Below are 22,887 nucleotides of genomic sequence, written 5' to 3'. Positions count from 1 at the left end.
ATGACTAAATTAGTTGGAAGTTGCTGTTTTTTTCTGAATGTAACATTAACCAAAATAAAATAGCAACAATCTGTAATTACTTGTGACTATTCATAATCCAATAAACAACTTCACACAGTGCCACTTCTGGAGGGGCATATCTTAGAAAAGTAAAATGTGGAGGCAGGTGCCACTACTTCGAAACATCACACTTAATATGTAGTACAGGTGTGAGCACCAGACCTACTGGCTAGGTTCCCAAAGTGGGAACCACTACACCAACACCCGAGTAGTTTTCTACATGCAGCTGGGAAACTGCACAGGGCTAGTGTATAGCACTAGTAATTATCAGATTCTAATCCCATGGGGAAAAGATGCAAAAGTCCAAAAGCATAAATAATGATGCTTTGCTACATACACTGATCCAGCATTAAAAACACAATTCCAATAATCCCCATATTTCATAAACAGGGCTAGGTTTGTGCTCAAAAGTTGATATTGTAGTAATAACAATATTGTGTTTTTAATGCTGGCTAGAATGCTTCTTCATCAGTAACACCATGAAACAACATTTCTATCAATAAAGGAATCCATCAACCTTTAACAAATCAAGGTAGGCAACAAAATTAAAGACAAGTAATAAGGTGACAAAGTAGACAAAAAAATAAAGGATAACAACTTCTTTATTATACTGGGATAGCAATGGTATAAATAGAGAATCTCACCCGAGTGTCTTTTGATATCAAAAGACACGAGGGTGAGATTTTATTTATCATCCAACATCATTCTTTCAACTTTTTCAATTTGTAGACAGTAATTAGCAGTGTCTTCAGTGTAAAAAGTACTGAAAACAGCTTCAGTAGCAGAGCCATTAGTGATGGCATTTGATTATGACGTCATGGTAACCAGTGACGTCACAATGGTCTGCAAAGCATTGTGATGTAATTTCATTGCAGCGATATCTACAGTGTAGATATCACTTGATCTCATCCAAGCGATATCTCCTGTGGGAGCAAGTTTTGGATTATAAGTATCTTTACCGGAACTGCACTGTCTATTACAGTACAATAATAGAGTTTTTATCCATAACAATGTTGCGTCAACTTTGTCATGTTTGTCATTCGTCAACTTTGTCATTCGTCAACTTTGTCATTCGTCAACTTCTAAGAAATGCCTATCAAACACTTGAAGCCATCATGTATACAAAGAGATGCAAATTAATAGGGAAAGACATCAATACTGTGTTCTATTATCAGGCTATGGTCAGTAGCACAAAGACAGACAGGGAAGCATACAAGTACAGGGGCTGACACTTTCCATCTGGTTCAAGGAAGTACTGGCTCCACAAACAAGGTACAGATCAGAAAGTTAATACTTCCAAAGGATATTTCCATTCCAGTGCTTACAACACAATGCACACCAACAACATCATCATGAACATTACAGATCTAAAGCGAGAAATATACCAAGTGACATAATATTTATGGAACATTCTTGAGTAGGGTGTCGAAAATATACAAACTGTTCTTAATCAGAAACATTACAAATAAAATAGAAAATAAAAATCACCGTCCCTTAAGCTGTTCAAGCACAAATTATGTAAATGGACTATAACTGACACATTTCACTTGAATTTGAAGTGGGACACATTTTTGTCAAACTGAATTAAATGATATCTACGTAACAAAATATGGTGAGTAAAACCAAAGTATGGGTGACTCATGGTTTATTGGCAGACATATTTACATAGTCCTGTTAGTATCACACACATTCTGTATTGTCAATAATGTATGTAAATGGAGAATAATTGCCTGATTTCTCTTGTATTTGTGGGCTTATGTGGTAAGTACAAACAAGGTATGGGTTGCTGATAATTTATTGATAGTCCACATATACATGGTCCAGTTAGTTTCATACCGACTCAGCTGATTGTGAAACTGACCAAAACTGACTTGTTCATGCAGTTAATTCCACTTTATATCACCACATAAAGAGCCGGGGCAACTTTCTCTAATAACAAACAAATGCTTTTGAAAAAGACAAAAGACAGCTTGCTGTCTCCAAACAATTTTCCCAGCTCAAGTTTTCCCATACACTCATGCCCTGAATCTCAAGCACATGTGGGCAATGATAGTCGTCATGAATTAAGGAAGTCTTGACAATCTCAGTCACTTGTTAGCGTTAAAATTGCCATGTAAACAATGGGAAATTCCAAAGATGTGAAGTCTTTCATTTCTACAGCAACTTTCCTGTATTCAAAGTGTTCTGAGACAATTACATTTTCAAATAGACACTAGAGTCTCGTCATACATGATGCCAAAGAACTGGGTATCCAATTTGTGTCACCTTTAACATGTTTAATATAAAATGTCAAGGCCAGAGAATAATTCCACAGAAACAGATTGCACTGGGTGCAAAAGGTCAAACAGCAGGGAAAACTACACTGATTTAGTACTGGTACTGAAAATCAGTGAAGACACCTGGAAGTGAACAACACTTGATGTATATCTGAGATTTGAAGGACAATATTGCTTGTTGTCTGTCATCACAACCTGTACCTAATCAAGTTAGCAGAACAATGCGCCAGTGACTGTTATCATGAGCAATGCTCCACACAGTCCGGGTATGATAACACACAATGAACCAAGTCAGGACAGGCCTTGAACCATACAATATTTCTGCAGATGTCTGTTCAAAGTCAGGTGTTCTGTTATTAAGGTTATTAGCAACAAACGTTGATAAATATTTGAGAATACAGAGGAATACAGGTAATGTCAAAAGTTTGATGTCTAAAACTGAAAACAGCACCAACCTTACACTGTTACAGTATGAATTACCCAGTATCAACTATAATATATCACAATGATACAACCTTCACTTAAGTGGGAGAAACTAATATCAAACTTTTGACGTAACCTGGAAGGATGCAAGTTTGTAAAGCAAACAATGAGTATGGAGGCGGTGTGGATACCAAGCTCCAAGTGGAGGAGGGTACTGGTCTCACCATTCAGCTTGGAGGAGTAGTAAGGGTTGCCAAGGTTACCAGTCCCCTGACTGCTAGAATATGTCATCTTTGGTTCATCTATCAACTCGTCAAGTTCAGAGCTATAGTAAGGGTTGCCATCCTCCCCGGTGGCCTGACTGACTGTGATGGATGTGACAGTCTCCACAACCACTGAGCTGTCCAGGTGTTCTGTGTGGTAATGGTTGCCCTTGCCCCCAGTCCTCTGGGTGCTACTGCTCTGTATCACTGGCTCTACACCCGTCTGGTCAAGCTGGGATGAATAGTAAGGATTGCCTTCATCACCTGTTTCTTCATAGCTGGCGCTAGACAGAAGGGACTCATCCACAAGTCTGTCCAGTTCAGAACTGTAGTAGGGATTGCCCTCACCACCAGTACATTGTGCAACCTTGGTGGCTGACATGGATTCTATGACAGCAGCCTGTCCAAACTGTGCTGTATGATAAGGATTGCCTTTGTCTCCAGTACCTTGTATATTTGCAGCTTCCATCTGGGGTTCTACACTTGCTTCCTCTAACTGAGCCTTGTAATATGGGATGCCCTTGTTTCCAGTATCCTGAATGTCCATACTTTGTGTCATCTGGGATTCAACTCCTGATTTTTCTAGCTCAGCCTTATAATATGGATTGCCCTTGTCACCCTGACCTTGAATGTTCGAACTGGTCATCAAAGACTCCATACTGGATATATCTAGCCAAGATTTATAATATGGATTGCCCCTGTCACCAGTACCATGTACAGTTGTAGCTGCCATTTCTTCCACTATCTCAGAGTCATCAAGATGCTGTACATAATACGGATTACCTCCATCACCTGTTCCTTGTACACTGGTGCTAGTCATAACAGATTCTGCACTCGTTTTCTCAATGTCTGCTTTGTAATATGGGTTTCCTTTGTCCCCAGTTCCTTGAACACTCGCAGAAGACATATGTTCCTCAACCCCAGATGTATCCAGTCTTTCCTTATAGTAGGGACTGCCCTCATGCCCTGTTGGCTGACTAGACCTACTGGTCTGTAAGGGCTCTATGCTTAGGTTCTCAAGCTCAGCTTTGTAATAAGGATTGCCACTATCACCAGAAACCTGCTTGGTTGCAAATTGAGCTTGTCATCATAGCTTCAACTAAAGAGATCAGATGGAATCATTGCAGCAATAACCATATTAGCTTACCTGTACACATTAACCCTCTATACAATCAGGTTTCAAAAACATCTTTAACTCTAAAAGTTCTTAACGTCACAATGACATAATAATGACATATGGGTGGCATTTTATTTTCTGTAACTTTCTAACAGGTAAAATGGTTACGGGACACCACATATTTTCATCAAAAGAAAGTTTAAGGAGAAGTTACTGATGATGAAAATCTCTTAATTGAGTCATTGTGGCCATATGAAAAGAAAGTCACATGACCGAGATGCTTTACAATCAGTCATCAAGTTCTCTAAAACTTAATGTCACACTTTAGATTATCTGTTTACAAACAAAATGGGAATGAATGCCCTTGACCTTGAGTTAAGAATGATATGTTCATGATGGATTTGCTATGACATCAATTTGGAGGAATGCCTACCAATGGACCAAGTTGTGATCAATGTGACCTATGGTGACCTTCACCTTTATCAGTAAATACATGAAAAAGAATAAAACAACCAAGGAATATATCGCAGTATCTCAATTGTAAACAAAGGTTGTAACAACAACAAATTCAAACAAAGTCAATTTCTGGAAAACACATCAAGTCGCCCTCATCCTACGGGGCAGTGTTATTACCTACATAACAGAAAATGATCACAGCAGACTCACCCTCAAACTGCTTGGCTGACACATCTTCTGTAGCGGCTCCAGAAGCACGTTTTTCACCACATTTGCCAGCATCAAACTCCTTCTTGAATATGTCAGCTATCTCCTTGTTCTTAAACTTGATAGCCAGTTGTTCCACCTTGCCCTCTTCTTCTGAGAAGTCCTTACCATGCCAAACCCATGACTTCCCATCACCTGAGGCCATAGGCTTGAGTTCCAGCTCAGGGGTGATGACGTGGTTGCAGCAGACTTTGTAGATCTGTTCTCGCCTCATCAGCAATCGGTAGCGGTGAGAGGATTTGTGTTCCAGGATCTTCATTGTGCCAAGACCTCTCTCCTTCCACTCACCCTCACTGAACCTGAGAATATAAAGAAACATCAAGTGCATGATAGCTTCATACCATACCATAGCTTCTTGAATTGTGTGAACATTCATGAATGACCTTGAGAATGACTTAATCTGCAGCATAAGCCGTACATCTGACCCAGGCAGCGACAGATGATAAATCTGAGACATGAAACCTTTCTGAACAAAATGCGTCATGGGGGGTACATTCAAACCAAGCCCTTAAGCAGTGGTCTGTACATGTATGCTTAATTATAGAGTATGCAAAAGTTTAAGCCATCATACAAAACTTCTTCAACAGGCCAACAATGCCATGGAGCATGATACAACATTAAGTAAGTTGAAGATAATAATCTAATAATTCCCGATTCCATGTTGAAGTTTGGTCAGTTGCCCACTCAGCAATATTCCAGCTATTTGAAGGCAGCCAGTTAATAAACAAGTCTGGAAAAGACAACCCAGTGATTGATATTGTGGATAACAATCCACACTGTGATGGTACCATGACACACTATCACCCAAGTCACCGAGTCAGATCCAGAATAGGTTGCTGGGGGCTTGTTCTAACGAGAAATCCCCACAGGGTTGAAGTAACTGAAGATCAACATACCTGAAGAGCTTTGCCCTCTGTTCAAAACGGGTTATTTCCTCCTCTTCCCCAGTCTTCACAGGTAAAGACACAATAGGTTCGAAATAGATGTGAGAGTCCTCTCCATCCTTATTGACATAGTAGTCCCCTTCTGGGGATTTGGGGGACGTCACAGAGGCCTTGGCTTGAGGAGTCTGGCCAAACACTGCAGGTGAAGATCCTGTAGGGGTCGGTGTTGTGGTTGGCTTAAAGGCCTGAGAGCATGAGATGGTGAATGGCGATGAAGTTGCCACGGCTGGTTTTGGAGTTGAAGCTTCAGATTTCTTCCCTGCTTCCTGTATTCTCCGAATGACTGACTTCAATTCCTGGGCTAGTTCAGCATTTTCAAAGTTCAAGTTCACAGTCTCCTCTCCCTTCCCATCATGCTGGGGTCTCTTCCATGTGACCAGCTGCGGGATGAAGGCTGCCACCAGCTTCAGTGTATTAATATCATGGTTGAGGATTATCTGGTTCGTTGAAAGAGTCTCCATCCTAACCCGGCCACCCTTCTCAGCACCAAAGCAAAACACTTTGACATTACCTTCCATCTTGGAACCAATCTTCGATGTGTAGGTTGCTTTCCCTCGGAAAATACAAACAACTTCCGCAGTAGACGCACTGGGGGAAGTAGTGGATGTCACAGCCCTGTTAACAAGATTCTGAGCCTGCACCTGTGGCATCTGACCAAAAGGTTGAGGTTGAGCAGGGACAGCCTGGGGACTTGTCGCCTTGGTCAGAGGGGTTGAAGCAGTCTTAACACCAGCTCCAAAGTTTCCTGATGTGAAGATTGGCTTTTGAGCCATATGTGATGCAAGGGTTGTGGCAGGTTGAGGCTGAGGTTGAGGTTGAGGTTGAGGCTGATGCTGAGGCTGAGGCTGATGCTGAGGCTGATGCTGATGCTGAGGCTGGGCTGCTGGCTGACCCAGGTACTGAGGAATAGCCTGAGCAGCAGGACTTGGTGCTCCTGATGGAATCTGTGCATGTATTGCTCCCATGTTATGAGGAGAATCCTTGCCCATGATCGCAGCATAAAGGGAGGGGGTCTGGTTTATTGCTGATGCTGTTGTAAGGCCATGGGGTGAGTATCCTGGACCAGGTATTGATGTAGCAATGTTAGACTGACCATACTGTATTGACTGTCCCCTCAGAGAAGAGGCAAAGAAGCCACTTTGTGGCATCTGACGTCTGTTCTGGGGAGCATAAGTTACCGTTGAGCTTCCTTCAATGCCTTCCCTGTTTCCATATGGCCATTCAAGGTGTGAGTCTGGTACATCTCCCTGTGCAGCTAGCGTAGAAATGGACATCCCTGAGGCCTGACCGAACATGCAGAAGCCTCCACTGGCACCAGTACTGCCTGCAACACCTGATGGTCAATAAGTCATTAATGCAAACATCATCGCCTTTGGTGTTTAACGCTGCACTACGTAATATTGAGGCTACATGATGGCAGCCTGTAAAAAATCACATCTGGGCCATGACAATCCAGTAATTGATATTGTGAGCAACAATCCATGACGTTAACACCAAGCCAGCGAGTCTGACCACCCAATACGTTAAATTGCCTCTTATGACCAGCATCGATTGCTGGGGAATTCACGCAGTCAGTGGAATGATTCATCAAGGCAAATTATCTGGACGCCCTGACTGTGACAGTTATGAATGGTCCGAAGATAATGTGACCTCAAGAGTTAAGAACTTGTATATATTTCCTAGTACAGACTCCATGTTGTGTACCGTGGTTATGGCTACTCAGTTTATATTCTTGCTAGAGAACCATAGTTTCGTCCTTTTAAACATAACCTCATGCAGACTGTTAATAAAACTCACATTTGGCTTTGACCTTGCTGGGCACGCTGACTTTACTGGGGTCATAGTCCTCACAGCCAATACAGCCTGGACAAGGGGGTTTGTTTTCATAGAGGTAGAAGGACTCGGGCAACAGGTACTTCCTGGCTCTGGCCTTCTGTTCCTCTGTAGCCTCCTCCACATTAAGGAACTCCACACCTGAAGTGTCTAAGGGACACAGAACCAAGCGTCAGAAAGAAGGGTAATAGTCCTCACCTGCCGTGATATAACTTGAATACTGTTAAAAGAAGCGTTAAACCCAACAATCTCACTCACTCCTTCTGCACATCGTCAACCTGTATGAAAATATCATAAACCTTATCATAAATAATTGACGTTTCTTTTTTAAATACGTGAATGTCAGCCATGGTACACTTAATGTTTCTTTACCTTCTCAGGTTCAGTGAGGATGAGACGAACATAAGTCCTCTCGCCTCAACCGAGTTCAGACAAGAACAAATCTACAAAGTCTGCTGCAACCACGTCATCAACCCTGAGCTGGAACTGAAGCCTATGGCCTCAGGTGATGGAAAGTCATGGATTTGGTATGTTAGGACTTCTCAGAAGAGGAGGCCAAGATGGAACAACTGGTTATCAAGTTCAAGAACAAGAAGACAACTGACAAGTTCAAAAAGGAGTTTGATGCTGTCAAGGCTGATGGAGAAAAGTGTGTTTCTGTAGCTGCTGCAGGAGACGTGTAGATTGACGGTTAGCCTACCGTTATCAGTTATTGCTGCATAGGTAATACGTTATATCGGGACAAACCCGTTGACGGCCCCTAATCTCTGCTTGCCGTCATAATATCACATTATCTTTTTTTTCCGTCTTACAGACATGATACAATCGTTTGTACATGATGTCGCCACATAGAAGGTGAATAGGCAGAAATTAATGCTGTTATTGACATATTGCGTTCCGTATCTTTTCAAGTGTAGTCATTATTTGTGTCATCACGTCTATTCTCATTTACATTTTGCTGTAATATTTAATGAGTATACTGTTTTGGAGTGACACCGCATTGTTGGTGTATTATGACTACATGTTGTTCAAATGGCTGTAAGTAAAATATTGTTTATACATAGTTACCGACCTTTTGATATTCTATTCCCACTTATATTTGATGTAATATAACAAAATAGCACATATACTGCTGAGGACAGACACATCTGTATCCGTCGATATTGTCAACATATACAAGTACTTTATTGAAAGGTGTCCATACTTACAGTAAGCAGTGCATGTCTCTCCAAACGTTGCCATTGCTTCTGTCAAAGGTTGGAGGCCCATTTGTGAAAATGTGATTGAGGACTGTTGGCGGATACGTTGTGGTAATTGTGTGGCACTGTTAGCAATTATCTTGGCTTCTATTGCCTTCTTCAATGGGAGGACTTCAGTAGGAGCACACAGTTCAAGACAGCTCTGGATAAAATGTAACAAAGTTTCACATGTAGAATCTTCATGTTGAAGTAACTCCCGAAGAGATGCATTTGAGGCCTTCTCTGCTTCTTTGCACTTTTCTAATTTCAGTAATACTTCATTTTCTCTCTGGTCTAAAACACTCCTGAGATGCCCAAATGTATGTTTTATCTGTTCTTTAAGGTCTTGAGTATTACGCTCAATATCCAATTCAAGACCATCAACTTTGCCTTCTAAATCTTTGACAAGACTAAGCCTTTCTGAAACATGCTCAATACCTTCCTTGAGAGTGTTTTCCGCAGGATCAGCGTTTATGATTGTGGTTGTACTACAGTTTTTATGATGTGTTAAAACACACATTGCACATAAAATGAGGCCACATTTTTGGTCAAAAAGTTCCTCGATGTACTGCGCATGAATTTTACAATACTTTGTTTGAGGGGTGTACCCCTTAAAGTTACACGTCAGTTCAGACAAGGCTACAACGTGATGATTTCGGGTCACCTTCGGATCTTCATGGGAAACCTGACAGTATTCACACAGAAACACTTCACACTCCTGGCACCAGGACATGGCTTGATTGCCATCGTTGTTATTGGTGCATAAAACCGCCCCAGCGTTGTTTTGAATGGTTGCCAACAACACCTGTTTTGTTGTTACAACATCCTTAGTGTCGCCAACATCATTCCTCTTGAAGCCCTTCTGACAAATGCCACATCGTATAGTGTCAGTGTTGTCGACATCATGGCATGTCTGACATACTGAATGTAGGCAAGGAAGTAGGTATGGGTCGGGTCCACCGAACGTGTACGGAGTCTCACACACTCCACATCGATGCAGTATTCTATTCTCGGACATCGTATCTACAAAGAAATGAGTTTTTCATGTTTAATCGGCTTGGGCAACAACCATCTTCGTTGCTGACATCAGTATTTTGATAGCCCCAAGCTTCTCAGATTCAAGTAGAAAGCCCGCTGCATTATAGATAAACAAATGTTAAGCACATTATGTAATATGGATGTTGACACCGAACTGTTTGAACTGTTTGAAAGCTTTTTAAGAAGTTGGTAAGTGACAGTAAAGACACAATATTTCATGGATGACAACTTCTATATTCTATTATGATGCAACTTTTCAGTAGACATCCTTACACCATTGTCAAGTAAGAATGAAGTAAGAGAGCACCCTACAGGCTCACACCCCATAAGGATTAACAAAAATAACATGAGGGTATATATGAAAGGGGTTAAATGAATTGTTAACCCCTGTCGTCTTGTTGATGGCACTATCAAACTGAACACGACATCGATATTGCGTTATTCTATATTGATCATTTATTCTATACTGATTATCTGACCATGATAGACGCTTCCACTTAATGACGAAACACCCGAAATGCACATCGACACATAATCGACAGGTTATCATATTTCAATATATGAATATCAATATATCAATCAATACATAAGGATGTTTCACGTGCAACCGGCCTTTCCATTGAAAGTCGGTAGGTTGGATGCACAACAAAAATGTTCTTATGTCTTTGAAATGTGTCAACATTTCTTTTACATAATGGCGGACTCATGATTAATGTCATTTGGACAGGAATTTGGAAAATACTTTTCTTTCTCAAAAAAGTGTCGATGGCCATGTGTACGAATATAGGATACAAAATGCAGAGTTGCAGTTACTACTGGATGTGTGGCGATACATGTTGGGCAGAAAACACGATAGAAGTCAACTAAGAGAGTGTATTTTAAGTTGCAGGGACCACAGAGAGCTTGAATGATGGCGCTTTGCTTTATCCAACAGTGCCGTCATTTCGTTCGCATGGCAATGAGCGGATGTGATTCGTGGTGTAGAACTAAACATTGCAAGGCTTGCTTAATATTCTTAGAGAACCCACAATTTTATGTTGACTTCCGACGTAGCTATACTACACATTTCCAGTTCCTGTCTTATCAGCGCAAAAAGTATAGTGATCTCACAGAAACAATGTTTTAGCACCAAATAGTTCGTGTTCAATTGTCATGGTAGAATGGGGGAAAACAACTGTGTTTTCGTGTACATTACGGTTACCTGTAGATTTATCCGCGCTAAATTGAATTTGGAACCAATTTCACAGCAAGAAAACGCAGTATGTTCATATGCTAAGTGATGTCTTGTGTTCAGATGAGCATGTACTCTAAGTATTGTTGTAACTTACATGTAACTGAAATATATTCGATATGACCAACATATCCATTACCCTTTATCAGAAAGAGCCAACAACGCCTTTGGTATAAAGGTATTTTACTGTGTTAGCACGTAAACAACTCATATTTTGAAAATGACCTTTCTGAACGAACATACCGCCATCTGACTTTCCTTAGTATGTGGGATGTAGTATGATGGACCATTTCTGTCCATACCCAAGTAAAGCGCCATATCCAGTTCACATAGTCGATGGTTATGTTCAGGCGTGGCAAGACCTCTTTATGTTACACAACATGATCAAGCGGTCATTCTAGTCGCAGAAGTTACTTGTTTTGCGAACATCTGGTGTCATCACTGATTGTCAGTAATCCATTCACATAATTTCCACCGCTACCTCTCTTACACTGTGTGGGACAACTGAACTCACCATTACTGAATTCTCGCTTTTCCGCTGGTCCAATGAAATCGTTTCGACAGATAATCGAGGATGGTTATTGTCTTGCGTTGACGTTACAGTTCATACAGGACACAGAAGATGTAAAATACATAAACAATGTATGAAAACGTATTTAATATAATATAAAATTAGTAAAATCTAAATATTTTTTACATTTGTATACTTATCCTGCATTACTCCGTGTTTTCACCGAAGTTAAATCCACATACTAATTTGGGTTTGTTGACAATTGTCCGCAGGTTCTAAATAGGAAACTCAAAAAGATTAATTTTAAAATATGTACCTCACTGACTAATCGTTGTATACCTAAGTATTATTGTTCCTGACCAAGTTAGAATGTAAGAGAAAGAACAATGCCAAACCGACATATATGAAGATGTTATATCTCACACTATAATCAGATATAGGATTTAAATATTCCCACCGAAGCAAACCCACCCATGTAATGAAATTAGATTTTAAACATAATTTCTCAAGCTATCCCGGTTGATACCTTGGAACACATTTTTATAAAATATATGAAACAAACGGGGTCTTGTTTGATGCTTGTTTACATTCAGTAAACGGCTCAGTTGACAACAACATGTTTACCATTAAGTGTTATGTCTAACCATTTATTAAGCCATTCAGTTTAATATTCATTTTGATATATGCTATCAGGTGATATTTTTTTTCAGTAACTGAAAGATCCATCGATTTCAAAACTGTTTTTATTCATATGTAACTATAACTAATTTACATATAATAGTCTTAGTTATTGTGCTTACATTTCACTCAACTTGTCATGTTATAAATAATTGTTAAGATAATAATACAAGCTAATTTAAGGGCAACGAAGAACCGTGGCCTGGTATTTCTTATGTCATTCATATTTTATTTACTATATTCATGTTAAATTTTCACAATAGGTATGTCAACTAGATTAAGTTTAGAAAACTACACCAATATCTGATACACTACATGTTTTAGATGACTCGCCATGAACTCTCAGTTTAAGATCGTTTTAAAAGCCAGTCAAGGAAAACATTATCCCTAATGTTGAATACAGCCTACAACGAGAATAGCCTATTTTAAACATCTACAGTTTTAAGACAACAGGGATAAATAAACTCAGATGTTCCAAAGTCACCGCTGAAGGTGAGTTAGTCAGTGAGTGAGTGAGTTTGGCTTAACGCTGCTTTTAGCAATATTCGAGCAATATCACGGCGGGGGACACCAGAAATGGGCTTCCCACATTCTACCGAATCGAACCCGGGTTTTTGGCGTGACGAGCGAACGCTTTCACCACTAAGCTCCCCGACCGGCCCCACCGCTAAGGGGTAACATGTACACATAGCTTCTTGCAGAGTACATTTCAATTTTGTCGTTTCAGTGACAAATATGATGTCCGATGCAATTCCATATTTTGACGTACCATATGAGAACAACTGACTTGCCTTTACATGTGTTTGTGACAGGTGGGACAGTAAACGCTCACCTTTTCACGAACACCTGGAAACCTCACTATTCAATAGTGATTCATAAACTCATCCGCATGATACAGTCGAAATCGTACAATGGGCTGTTTTTTAGCAGAGATTTTTTTAATGATTATGAAAATGTTTTTGTCGCCTTTATTTCTCATCAAAATATGTGAACATATATAAAATCGTTAGATATTAACTTCCGAGTTCAATCTGGAAAAGATTATTGTATGATATATAAATCTATTTTAATAATTTTAGAAATTGAAGCTACATGTAAAGATATATCAAATGATCACCAAAAGTTTTTATTTCAATATTGATATCTTGAGACAATTCAATAATTTTACTCTTTCACAAGCCATGCTATAAAATGCATGCTTAAGTTAAACTTTATGAACACTAAAGATAGTCATTACAAATTTCAATATTCCCTAAGAGAAACATACGTTTTTAAAGTTCCGCTGCATATATTCCCACGAATGAACTCAACTTGAATGTCCTATTCAGTAAATATAAAACGACAACGCCAGAGGTTAACCAGACCCGATTATCCAATGAAGCAGATACCATTGGGTGTTAACGGAAAAGTCAGGGTTCAGTAACGACAGGCGAGTTCAGTTGTCTGAGACGGTGTAAGGGAGGTAACTCAAGCATACTGATTATCAATGCTGAATCAATACTATGAATACATTGTTTACTGCACATATATAGAAATAATTATGTCAAAACAAAAATAGCAAGATTCGTGTCTGTAGAATGAATGAATGCGGAAGTTTAGAGGGATATTAATCAGGCGTAATGTGACAACAGAATGTATCATTGTTAAGCTTGTTGCATGGCATACCAACTGAGTACTGGTATGTTGTGCCTTGAAATAAATAAACAGTAACGCCAACTGAAGCCCGGTACTATGAGACACACGCCGACATTGTTTCTATCTACAGGTTTGCGTACTTACCAATATTCAGCAAACAACGAACACACCTTGAAGCTGTTGATCACAACCAACAATGTCGACATTCGTGTTGGGGTCACGTGGTCTACTTTCGTTTCAGATGAAACGTGTATGGTGTATTTCTCAGAATTTCAACATAGTGCTGCAATGTGAATTTCGACATTGACTAACAAACAGATGGTTATGTTTACTTACTGCAGTAACCCAATCGTCCCCTTTTCGATTTTTAACGTATTTATGCACATACCTCTCAACATATGTATTTCAGTTTCCTAACATACTCAGAATAATAATGTCAGTTTAATATTCATTTTTATCATATAATGGGTAGGTTTCTCGGCAGGATAAAGCCAACGGATAAAAACGATATCCGTTGGGGTCATATGCGGATAGTGATGCAAATATCAATGGTCATGTAGGACAACTTTCACTGTTTACAAACAAACATGGCGTCGCCCTCGTCATTCGGCGATCGAGTCAGAATTAACCATCGGGAATCTGGATAAACTACAGGGATAATTGCTATCATTATCAAAAGAACAGTCTAATATACTGAAAATCAGTGTCTATCTGTGACGTAGCTAAGGCATTTTAAAAGTTTTTGCAACATTGGAGATATAAATTTCGAAACAATTTTGCGAGGGCACGAGGCCTAGCCTAGGTCCGACTTGGCCCGGGCGGTCAAAATCAACTTTAAACACACAGATGTATCATCAAATGGATTCACATCTTTAGATTAGTATTATATCTACCTAAATACCACGTTATTATGTCACGGTACATCGTATTTAAAGAAAACAAGGTGCTCAAAGTCAAGCATTTTTACTGCATTTTCTTAAGAAAATCTATGTCAGAAGTGTTCGGTCCGACATGGCCCGGGCTGTCAAAATCAACTTAAACCTCACAGATGTATCATCAAATGGATTCACATCTTTAGACTAGTATTATATCAACCTAAATACCACTTTATAGTGTCTCCGATCGCTGTACTTAAAGAATACAAGGGGCTCAAAGTGAGCCCTTTTCCCTCTACATTCTCAACATAGGCCTAGCCTAGGTCCGACTTGGCCCGGGCAGTCAAAATCAACTTTAAACACACAGATGTATCTTCAAATATGTTTACATCTATAGATTAGTGTTATATCTACCTATATACCACTCTATAATGTCACGGTACATCGTATTTAAAGAAAACAAGGAACTCAAAGTCAAGCATTTTTACTGTATTTTCTTAAGAAATTCTGTCAGAAGTGTTCGCGTATTTTTGTGCTTAAGTCACTTGGAGATTGTTTAGCTTCATAAACTGTTCATTAGAAACATGTCAGACAGCTTTGACATCATTGATGACTTAGTCTTATGAGATGTGTAAACCTTAGGGGAAATGAGCTCAAGTAAATACAGAAACAGAGGGTCTAAAATTGCCACAGTGTTAGGCCCGAAAGTCTATTTAGGATTTAAATTGTGATTAAGGAAGTAGAGGGTAGAGAGAGAACAAGATAACAAATCTTAACAAAAACTACCTGCCAAACAAGTGCTAGTTCGTTCGTAACCGTCACAAACTGTGTGTGTTCGATGAAGGAAATACAGCCCTTCAGATCTTTGTTTACTGAATACACCTTGACCTATAATTTATAAGATATTGAAGCTACATGTCCGCCCATAGTTTCGAGGAAATGCCCTGGCTACACTTCAAGGTTTCGTGCTCAACAAATATATATGAATGTATATGATATCTCATGTTGATGTACTTTAATAATGCATCTGTACACAAAGCAAGTGCATAGTCTAAACTAGGCTACATTTGCATTTCTTTAGCCGTTTACAGATGCCTCGACAACAGTTTTCACACATGAATGACTTCAACCTTGGCTCTCAACTAGTACAGGTAAACATGGCTATTAATGCCCATGTGTGTCAGGTTGCCCTAACCTCGCCGTCGTATCTGTACACAAAACAAGTGCAAGTCTAAACTAGGCTACATATGCATTTCTTCAGCCGTTTCAATAATGCAGTGCACTGTCACAGCATGCTGCGTAGGTTTATACAGCACAATGTATTTTATTAGTAATTGGTCGATCCTTCATAAATCATATTTTTGCCATTCATTTCACATATGCCTCGGTAGAATTGAGGTAGGGGAAGGACTTCTGGTCAGATGGTTATATCCCATTAGTTAGACGTCCCATTAGTTAGACGTCCCAATTATTAGACATTTTTATTAAGGCAAAGAGGGAATATACCTACAGGTGTAATGGATCAGTCCTAATTAGATAAAAGTACTGCGTAGGGATAGGGGACTCACAGTTGAGGGAGTATATATGTTATAATTTCGTTTAATTAACCTAAATTACCTTACTCTCAGCACAGGTTCAATAGGCATGAGATTAACTATGTAAACTATGGAGTAGCTTAATTGTCTCACTGTATGATCAGTTGAAGGAGTTGAGTTTAGATTATCTACTCATCAAACAAATAAATATGATATTTGGGTACGTATCATTGTCAGTATCGATATGGCTGGTTTAAGGAAAGTAGAGTAAATCACCTCTCGGCGTGGAAGTAAGCAGTTGATATTAGATTGATATATTTACAACAGAAACCGCGAGAGGCAAACGTTACACATTGGAGATGTGTCGTCAAGACTTGCAATGAGAAATGTACGACTGTCGGTGATAAATAAACTGTAACAGTTATTAAATGTAAAGTGTACATTACCAAAAACTGTCACAAAGTGTTGTTACAAATTGTATAAAATTTATCAAATGTAAAGTGCCATTAAATGTTAAGTATAATATTGAAGTATCTATTTAAAGCTGCTTTGCTTTGTTTGTCAGATCTTATCTGGACTATTCCATTTTAAAGTCTGAGGTAACAAGCATAAGGATTAGTGTGCACTCAACCGTTTAAAGTGTTGTTATAAGCTGTCTAACTATTGGAACGTCTAACTAATGGGAGGACACCGGTCAGATAACAAGGTATTCAGATATCGAGAAACTCGTTTTTCCGGACAACATTTTAAAAAAGCAATTGTCCGGATAAGCGAGGTTCGACTGTATAGCGCGTGATACATGACAAAACAGATGTGATAGGACCTGATTCGCACTGGCTGAAGGGATACAATGGACCCTGATCATAATACATTGGTTACTTATTATTATTATTAAACATATTGTATTGTCCAAAAAGACAAAGGGATTGGGCACAAGTGCAGCACTTATTACAACCTTCTCCCTATATACAGTTATACATAATATTGCATAATGAAAATTAACATTTTACAGTTGAAGCATCACATTGTGGAAACAAAGTGCGCAATAAATATACAGTGCTCATATGAAGGATATGTACAAAGTGCTGGAAAGTGAAGACAGTGTGCATCTCATACATATGCTAATATTATACATGTTAGTGTTGTATATAGATTTAACAATATTAATGATTAACAGTTTGGAAACAATAATATGCAAGCCTACTGAATCTGTTAGTCGTTTCTATAAATTTGTGTACAGACAAGAATATTTTTGTATTCAGGAAAACATCTAAGTTTGGATCACAAAAGTTTTAGTTTCTATTTAGAGTTTTTTGTCCTCCAAGATTATCGATAGCTGTCAGTAATGTCTCCCTAATATCATTATATAAGGTACATTGGAAGAAGAAATAGAATGAATTTTCACAAGGATCTCCGCATTTACAAAAATAGTGTCAGATAATTATCACGAAACAGGTTGGAATTTAGTGTGCTACAATTGTGTCTCAATCTAGTGTGCAATATGTTTGTAGAACCGCAATAATAGTGCATAGGTGGTGGTGTAGGCTGCTCAGATGCGACAGCTTTAAAATAAGATATTGACGGACTATCCCTGATTCCTGATGATAGATTTTTCCATTGGCCTAATGTATCTATAATATAAGACCTTTTAAACGTAGATGTCCGTGCAAATGGAACTACAAAACCATGGCGGTTTCTGAGATTATAACTCACCTTCTGTGACACAGCTGGTGGTACATATGAAGGACATGGCTTATTTATTATTTTATTTTGTTGACGTTTCTTCTATACGCTTATATATATGTATCCACGTCACACACACCTAGAACAAGTACACTTATTTGAATATTACTAATATTACATGAATGTTACTGAGCAGTCAGAGTTTATATTTTTGCGCTTAATCAGCAACATTAAGCCTTTCACGTATATTACAACTTTGTAAGTTAACTTTCCTTTCCAGAAATACCATAGCATGGTGACAGAGATGAACTTCTACACCAAGAGATGTGTCATTGACTAAAATCTGCTGTGTTAATTTGATTTCAAGAGAAAGCCTTCACCTGGAAGGAATTTATATTTGTATTATTTAATTTTTTCTTTTCATATATATCCCTCTGAATTTTGGGTTTTGAAATAGCATGTCGCAGAAATAACTCCTGTTGGACCCTTAGACTTGCAAGAATACGCTTGTGCTTCTTGCTTTGTCAGACCAAACCCATACTGTTGAATTTCACAAAAGCTTTAAAAGGGTTAAAGCTATTTTTGGAAGTATAAATGGGTTGATTGGTGACCACCACAGAAGTAGCAAATGGAGTTATGTCCGATGAAATTCTCTATATATTTTGACTTGTGCTGATCGTTTCCGTGTTTTTCGGGTTTAACAACTAACTTGCCTTTGCGTGTGTTTGTTCCACCGGTGGTGCAGGATACGCTCACCTCTATGCAAACACCTGTTATCCTCACTGTTTGATAGTAGTTTATACACGTTAGTATGTATAAAGGTATGTCATCTTAATATATCACTTCTGTTATCCCTCTTTTTGGGGTGTACTACATACATAAATCAAAGTTTCTTTTGAGCTATCATGAATATGATAAAATAGTTAGCAAGTCTATGCTTATCATTCCCTCTACTCCTACCAAAGGCTCTAATTGTGGCTAATTGTTACATATTCTTCACGAATACTGTAAATCATGAAACGTGTAACCAAATTAATGCGAGTTTAGACCGCTGGCTAGACTAACATCGAGTTTCTGAAATGAACATATTTTACAAAAATAAAAACAATTGTTTGATTATATTGATCAAATATATAACTGCAGTAATCTAGTCTTGCCAAATATGATTGACTTGCATCGGTTGTATTGGACTTATTTGTTTCAGGAACTGTATGACAGGCTTAAAATGCGTCACAAAAGTAATGCGATTAACTTTGCTTTTGACCTGTACAAGCTAACCAGCAAGCGAAAACACTGCGTTGTTTACAATGAACGCATGTCTAAACAAACATCCTTTTTTTATATACTTAAGTAGAAGTATCACGATGGACAGTGCATACAACTGTTTGGCAAACAATATAAAGAAATATTTTAGATTCAGAATCAACATACCATGACATAACAGAAACATATATATTAAATTGTATATATTCATATTTGCCGCTATTCACGATAAATTTATTTACCGTCACTGTTTAAAACTACTCTGAACTACTTGTATGTATAGATCATCTTATTTGTAAACATTAGACGGACGTATTATATATCTAACAGTTACAAAAGTCTGCTGAAATCTTCTATTTCTTTATTATGTAAAATGCTGTCAACATGAATAAATGCCAATTATTTCATAACACTCCAAATATAGTTGTCATAATGAACATAGTTTTAAAGTATATTTGTCACATGCAATAATACTGTCCGGTATTATTAGTAATATTTTCAATATCAACCACATATTGTGAGAATCCAGTAAAAAGGAACTGAGTAAATCAGTGGTAAAATCTATCCATATATACAAAATTGTATATTTTTGGATATACCATATATACAAAATTGTATATTTTTGGATATACCATATATACAAATTGTATATTTTGTATATATTGGAATTTTCCCTTGTGATACTTTCACTGGCCACTGACAAAGATTAGCAGTATTAGAATAAGAAATTAAATCCAGTATGACGTGATGATGTGTAAGCATACAGAAAACTAAGAGAGCCCAACTTACTTCAGTTTCTGTACCGTACTTGCGCTTACATCCTTTTGCATCCTGCGTATCATTCAACCTGTCGGATCGACTTGTCCCGGGTAGTGAATAATCTTAAACATCACGACTGTAAAACAAAGTTGCTTACTTACTTACTTACTTACTTACTTACTTACTTACTTACTTACTTACTTGGGGCGGTCGGGTAGCCTAGTGGTTAAAGCGTTCGCTCGTCACGTCGAAGACCCGGGTTCGATTCCCGACATGGGTACAATGTGTGTGTGAAGCCCATTTCCGGTGTCCCCCGCCGTGATATTGCTGGAATATTGCTAAAAGCGGCGTAAAACCATACTCACTCACTCACTCACTCACTCACTCATTTCTGATAGAGACTATGTTGAGAATGTAGAGGGAAAAGGGCTTCACTTTGAGCACCTTGTTTTCTTTAATTACAGCGATCTGAGACACTATAAAGTGGTATTTAGGTGGATATAATACTAATCTATAGATGTGAATCCATTTGATGATACATCTGTGAGGTTTAAGTTGATTTTGACAGCCCGGGCCAAGTCGGACCGAACACTTCTGACATAGATTTTCTTAAGAAAATACAGTAGAAATGCTTGACTTTGAGCACCTTGTTTTCTTTAAATACGATGTACCGTGACATTATAAAGTGGTATATAGGTAGATATAACACTAATCTATAGATGTAAACACATTTGAAGATACGTCTGTGTGTTTAAAGTTGATTTTGACCGCCCGGGGGCCAAGTCGGACCCAACACAAGCCAAACACTTCTGATAGAGACTATGTTGAGAATGTAAAGGGAAAGAGGTTCACTTTGGGCCCCTTCTTTTCTTTAAATACGATGTACCGTGACATTATAAGTAGTAAATAGGTAGATATAACACGTGGTCTGTGCAACCCAAGATGGGGCTTTAGGGGTTGCTCATATAGAATTTGGGAATTTTGAGATTTGGAATAGATGCCGATGGGGTTGGGGAGGAGAACTAAGGGAGCTGGGTATGGTGGATGTTTGTTTGTTTATGTGATTTTGATTTGGTAGGTTATTGTGTTTTTAGATGCGTTTTATTAGTTCCGTTTTGATTAAGAATACGCCTAAGGCCTAAGTTTTCTAGTTTGTTTTGTGGGTTTAGTATTGCTTCTAGAGTGAGAGCCTTGTTTAGATTGAGGGTGGTTTGTAATGCGGTTCGATGTGTTAGGTAGTTTGTGCAGTGGATGAGTGCGTGTTCTGGGGTTTCTAGTTGTTTGCAGAGTGGGCAGTTACCTGTAGTGTGTTTTTTTATTTTTTTAGGTGGTTATTTAGGTTGGTGTGTCCTGTTTGGAGTTTAGTGATTACTTTTTTTGATGGATGGAGAATTTTCGGTTTGGTTAGTGGTTAGCTGAGCACTTTTTTGATTTGGCTATTTGAGTTTAGATATAGGTTATGCCATTTTTGTGATTTTTTGCTTGTTTACACTTCTAATTTCTGATTTTGAGATGGGTAAGTTTAAGCTTATTTCTGGGATTTTGAGGGATAGTTTAGCTGCTTTATCGGCGTTTTCATTACCGTATATTCCTACGTGGGCGGGTATCCACAAGAAGGTTATTTGTTTGCCTGCCTTAGTTAGGTCGTTGGAGCTTTTAAGTATTTGATTTATTAATTTAGGTCGGTTTTTGCTATTTTTGTTTTGGAGGGCTTGCAGTCCACTTAGGGAGTCGGTAAGTATTAGGATTTTTTTGTGGTTTTTGGATTCTTGATTATGGAGGGCTGAGGCCATGCCCATTAGTTCTGCCGTGAATATTGATTGGTTGTTTGGGAGTCGGAAGGATTGTGTGGTTTTAGTTGGTTGTGTGGTATGGACTCCGAAACCTGTGTGTTTGGAGGTCGGATCTGAGGATCCGTCCGTGTAAATGTGACACCAATTTGGCCAATTTTCGTGTATGTATGCTAGTGTGGTAGTTTTAGCTATGTTTGGGTCGGTTTGTTTATTTATTTGGCTAGCTAGTGTTGTGTCTATTTTGGGTATTTTAAGTTTAGGGGTGAAGATATTTGATTGTTTGCAGTTTTGTTTAAGATTTTTAATTTGGTGTTTATTTAGGTAGTTTGTTATTCTTTGGGATATTGGGGTAAGTAAGGGGTGTTTACGAGCTAGAGCTTGGATTTTGGGGCTGATGTTTTGGTTTATTAAGTTTTGGATTAGAGGGTTTGATTGGGACGCGGCCCAGAAATTTGAGCTTAGCTGTTCCCTGCGTAGACTTAGTGGCATTTCTCCTGTTAAGGCCTGAAGTGAGGTGTAGGAGGTGCCATGTTGGGTGCGTGTAATTAGTTTGAGAGCCTGATATTGTATTGAGTCAAGTTTTTTAGATAGAGAGTTGTTTAGGGTGTTGTATATGGTGCAGCCGTAGTCTAGTTTTGATCTAATTAGTGATATGTAGAGAGAGAGGAGGGTATCTTTGGAGGCTCCCCAGTTAGAGCCAGTTAGGCATCTTAGGGTGTTTAGGTCTTTACTGCATTTAGTTGTTAGGTTTTGGATGTTAGCATCCCAGGTGAGATGTTCATCGAAAATAAGTCCTAAGAATTTGGTTTGGTTTTGAAATTTGATTGTTTGATTGTTTAGCTGGAGGATTGGGGAGGCGGGTTTCATGTTTTTATGTTTGAATACTATTCCTGTTGTTTTTTCTGAGTTTAGGGAGAAGCCCCATTTGTCAGCCCATTGTTGTATTTTATTAAGAGATTTTTGGAGTAAATTTTGGGCCATTTTCATGGTTTTAGTGCGGATCCAGATG

At 38.6% G+C, this 22,887-nt stretch overlaps 3 protein-coding genes across 5 annotated transcripts in view; 1 reads left to right on the top strand and 2 right to left on the bottom strand.

Moving 5' to 3' along the window:
• The window catches only part of LOC124120609 (RANBP2-like and GRIP domain-containing protein 8), a 302,310-nt gene that overhangs the window by 11,013 nt on the left and 268,410 nt on the right, over nt 1-22,887 (bottom strand). The gene's annotated exons all lie outside the window — the stretch shown is intronic.
• LOC125371664 overlaps nt 1-22,887 on the bottom strand; it is a 151,380-nt gene that overhangs the window by 1,997 nt on the left and 126,496 nt on the right. The window contains exons 2-5 of the mRNA XM_048391256.1: nt 8,848-9,900; nt 7,604-7,789; nt 5,759-7,139; nt 4,806-5,161 (exon numbers count right to left, since the gene is read on the bottom strand). Of these exons, the coding sequence (XP_048247213.1) occupies nt 4,806-5,161; nt 5,759-7,139; nt 7,604-7,789; nt 8,848-9,900 (2,976 nt within the window). The remainder of the gene's footprint in view (nt 1-4,805; nt 5,162-5,758; nt 7,140-7,603; nt 7,790-8,847; nt 9,901-22,887) is intronic.
• The window catches only part of LOC124120606 (RANBP2-like and GRIP domain-containing protein 8), a 229,127-nt gene that overhangs the window by 88,209 nt on the left and 118,031 nt on the right, over nt 1-22,887 (top strand). The window lies entirely within an intron of this gene.

The sequence above is a fragment of the Haliotis rufescens genome, unplaced genomic scaffold, assembly GCF_023055435.1.
Source record: "Haliotis rufescens isolate VD_foot unplaced genomic scaffold, xgHalRufe1.0.p SCAF_9, whole genome shotgun sequence".
NCBI lineage: Eukaryota > Metazoa > Mollusca > Gastropoda > Lepetellida > Haliotidae > Haliotis > Haliotis rufescens.
The sequence above is the reverse complement of the archived record's forward strand: the minus strand, read 5'-3'. Positions and strand labels throughout refer to the sequence as shown.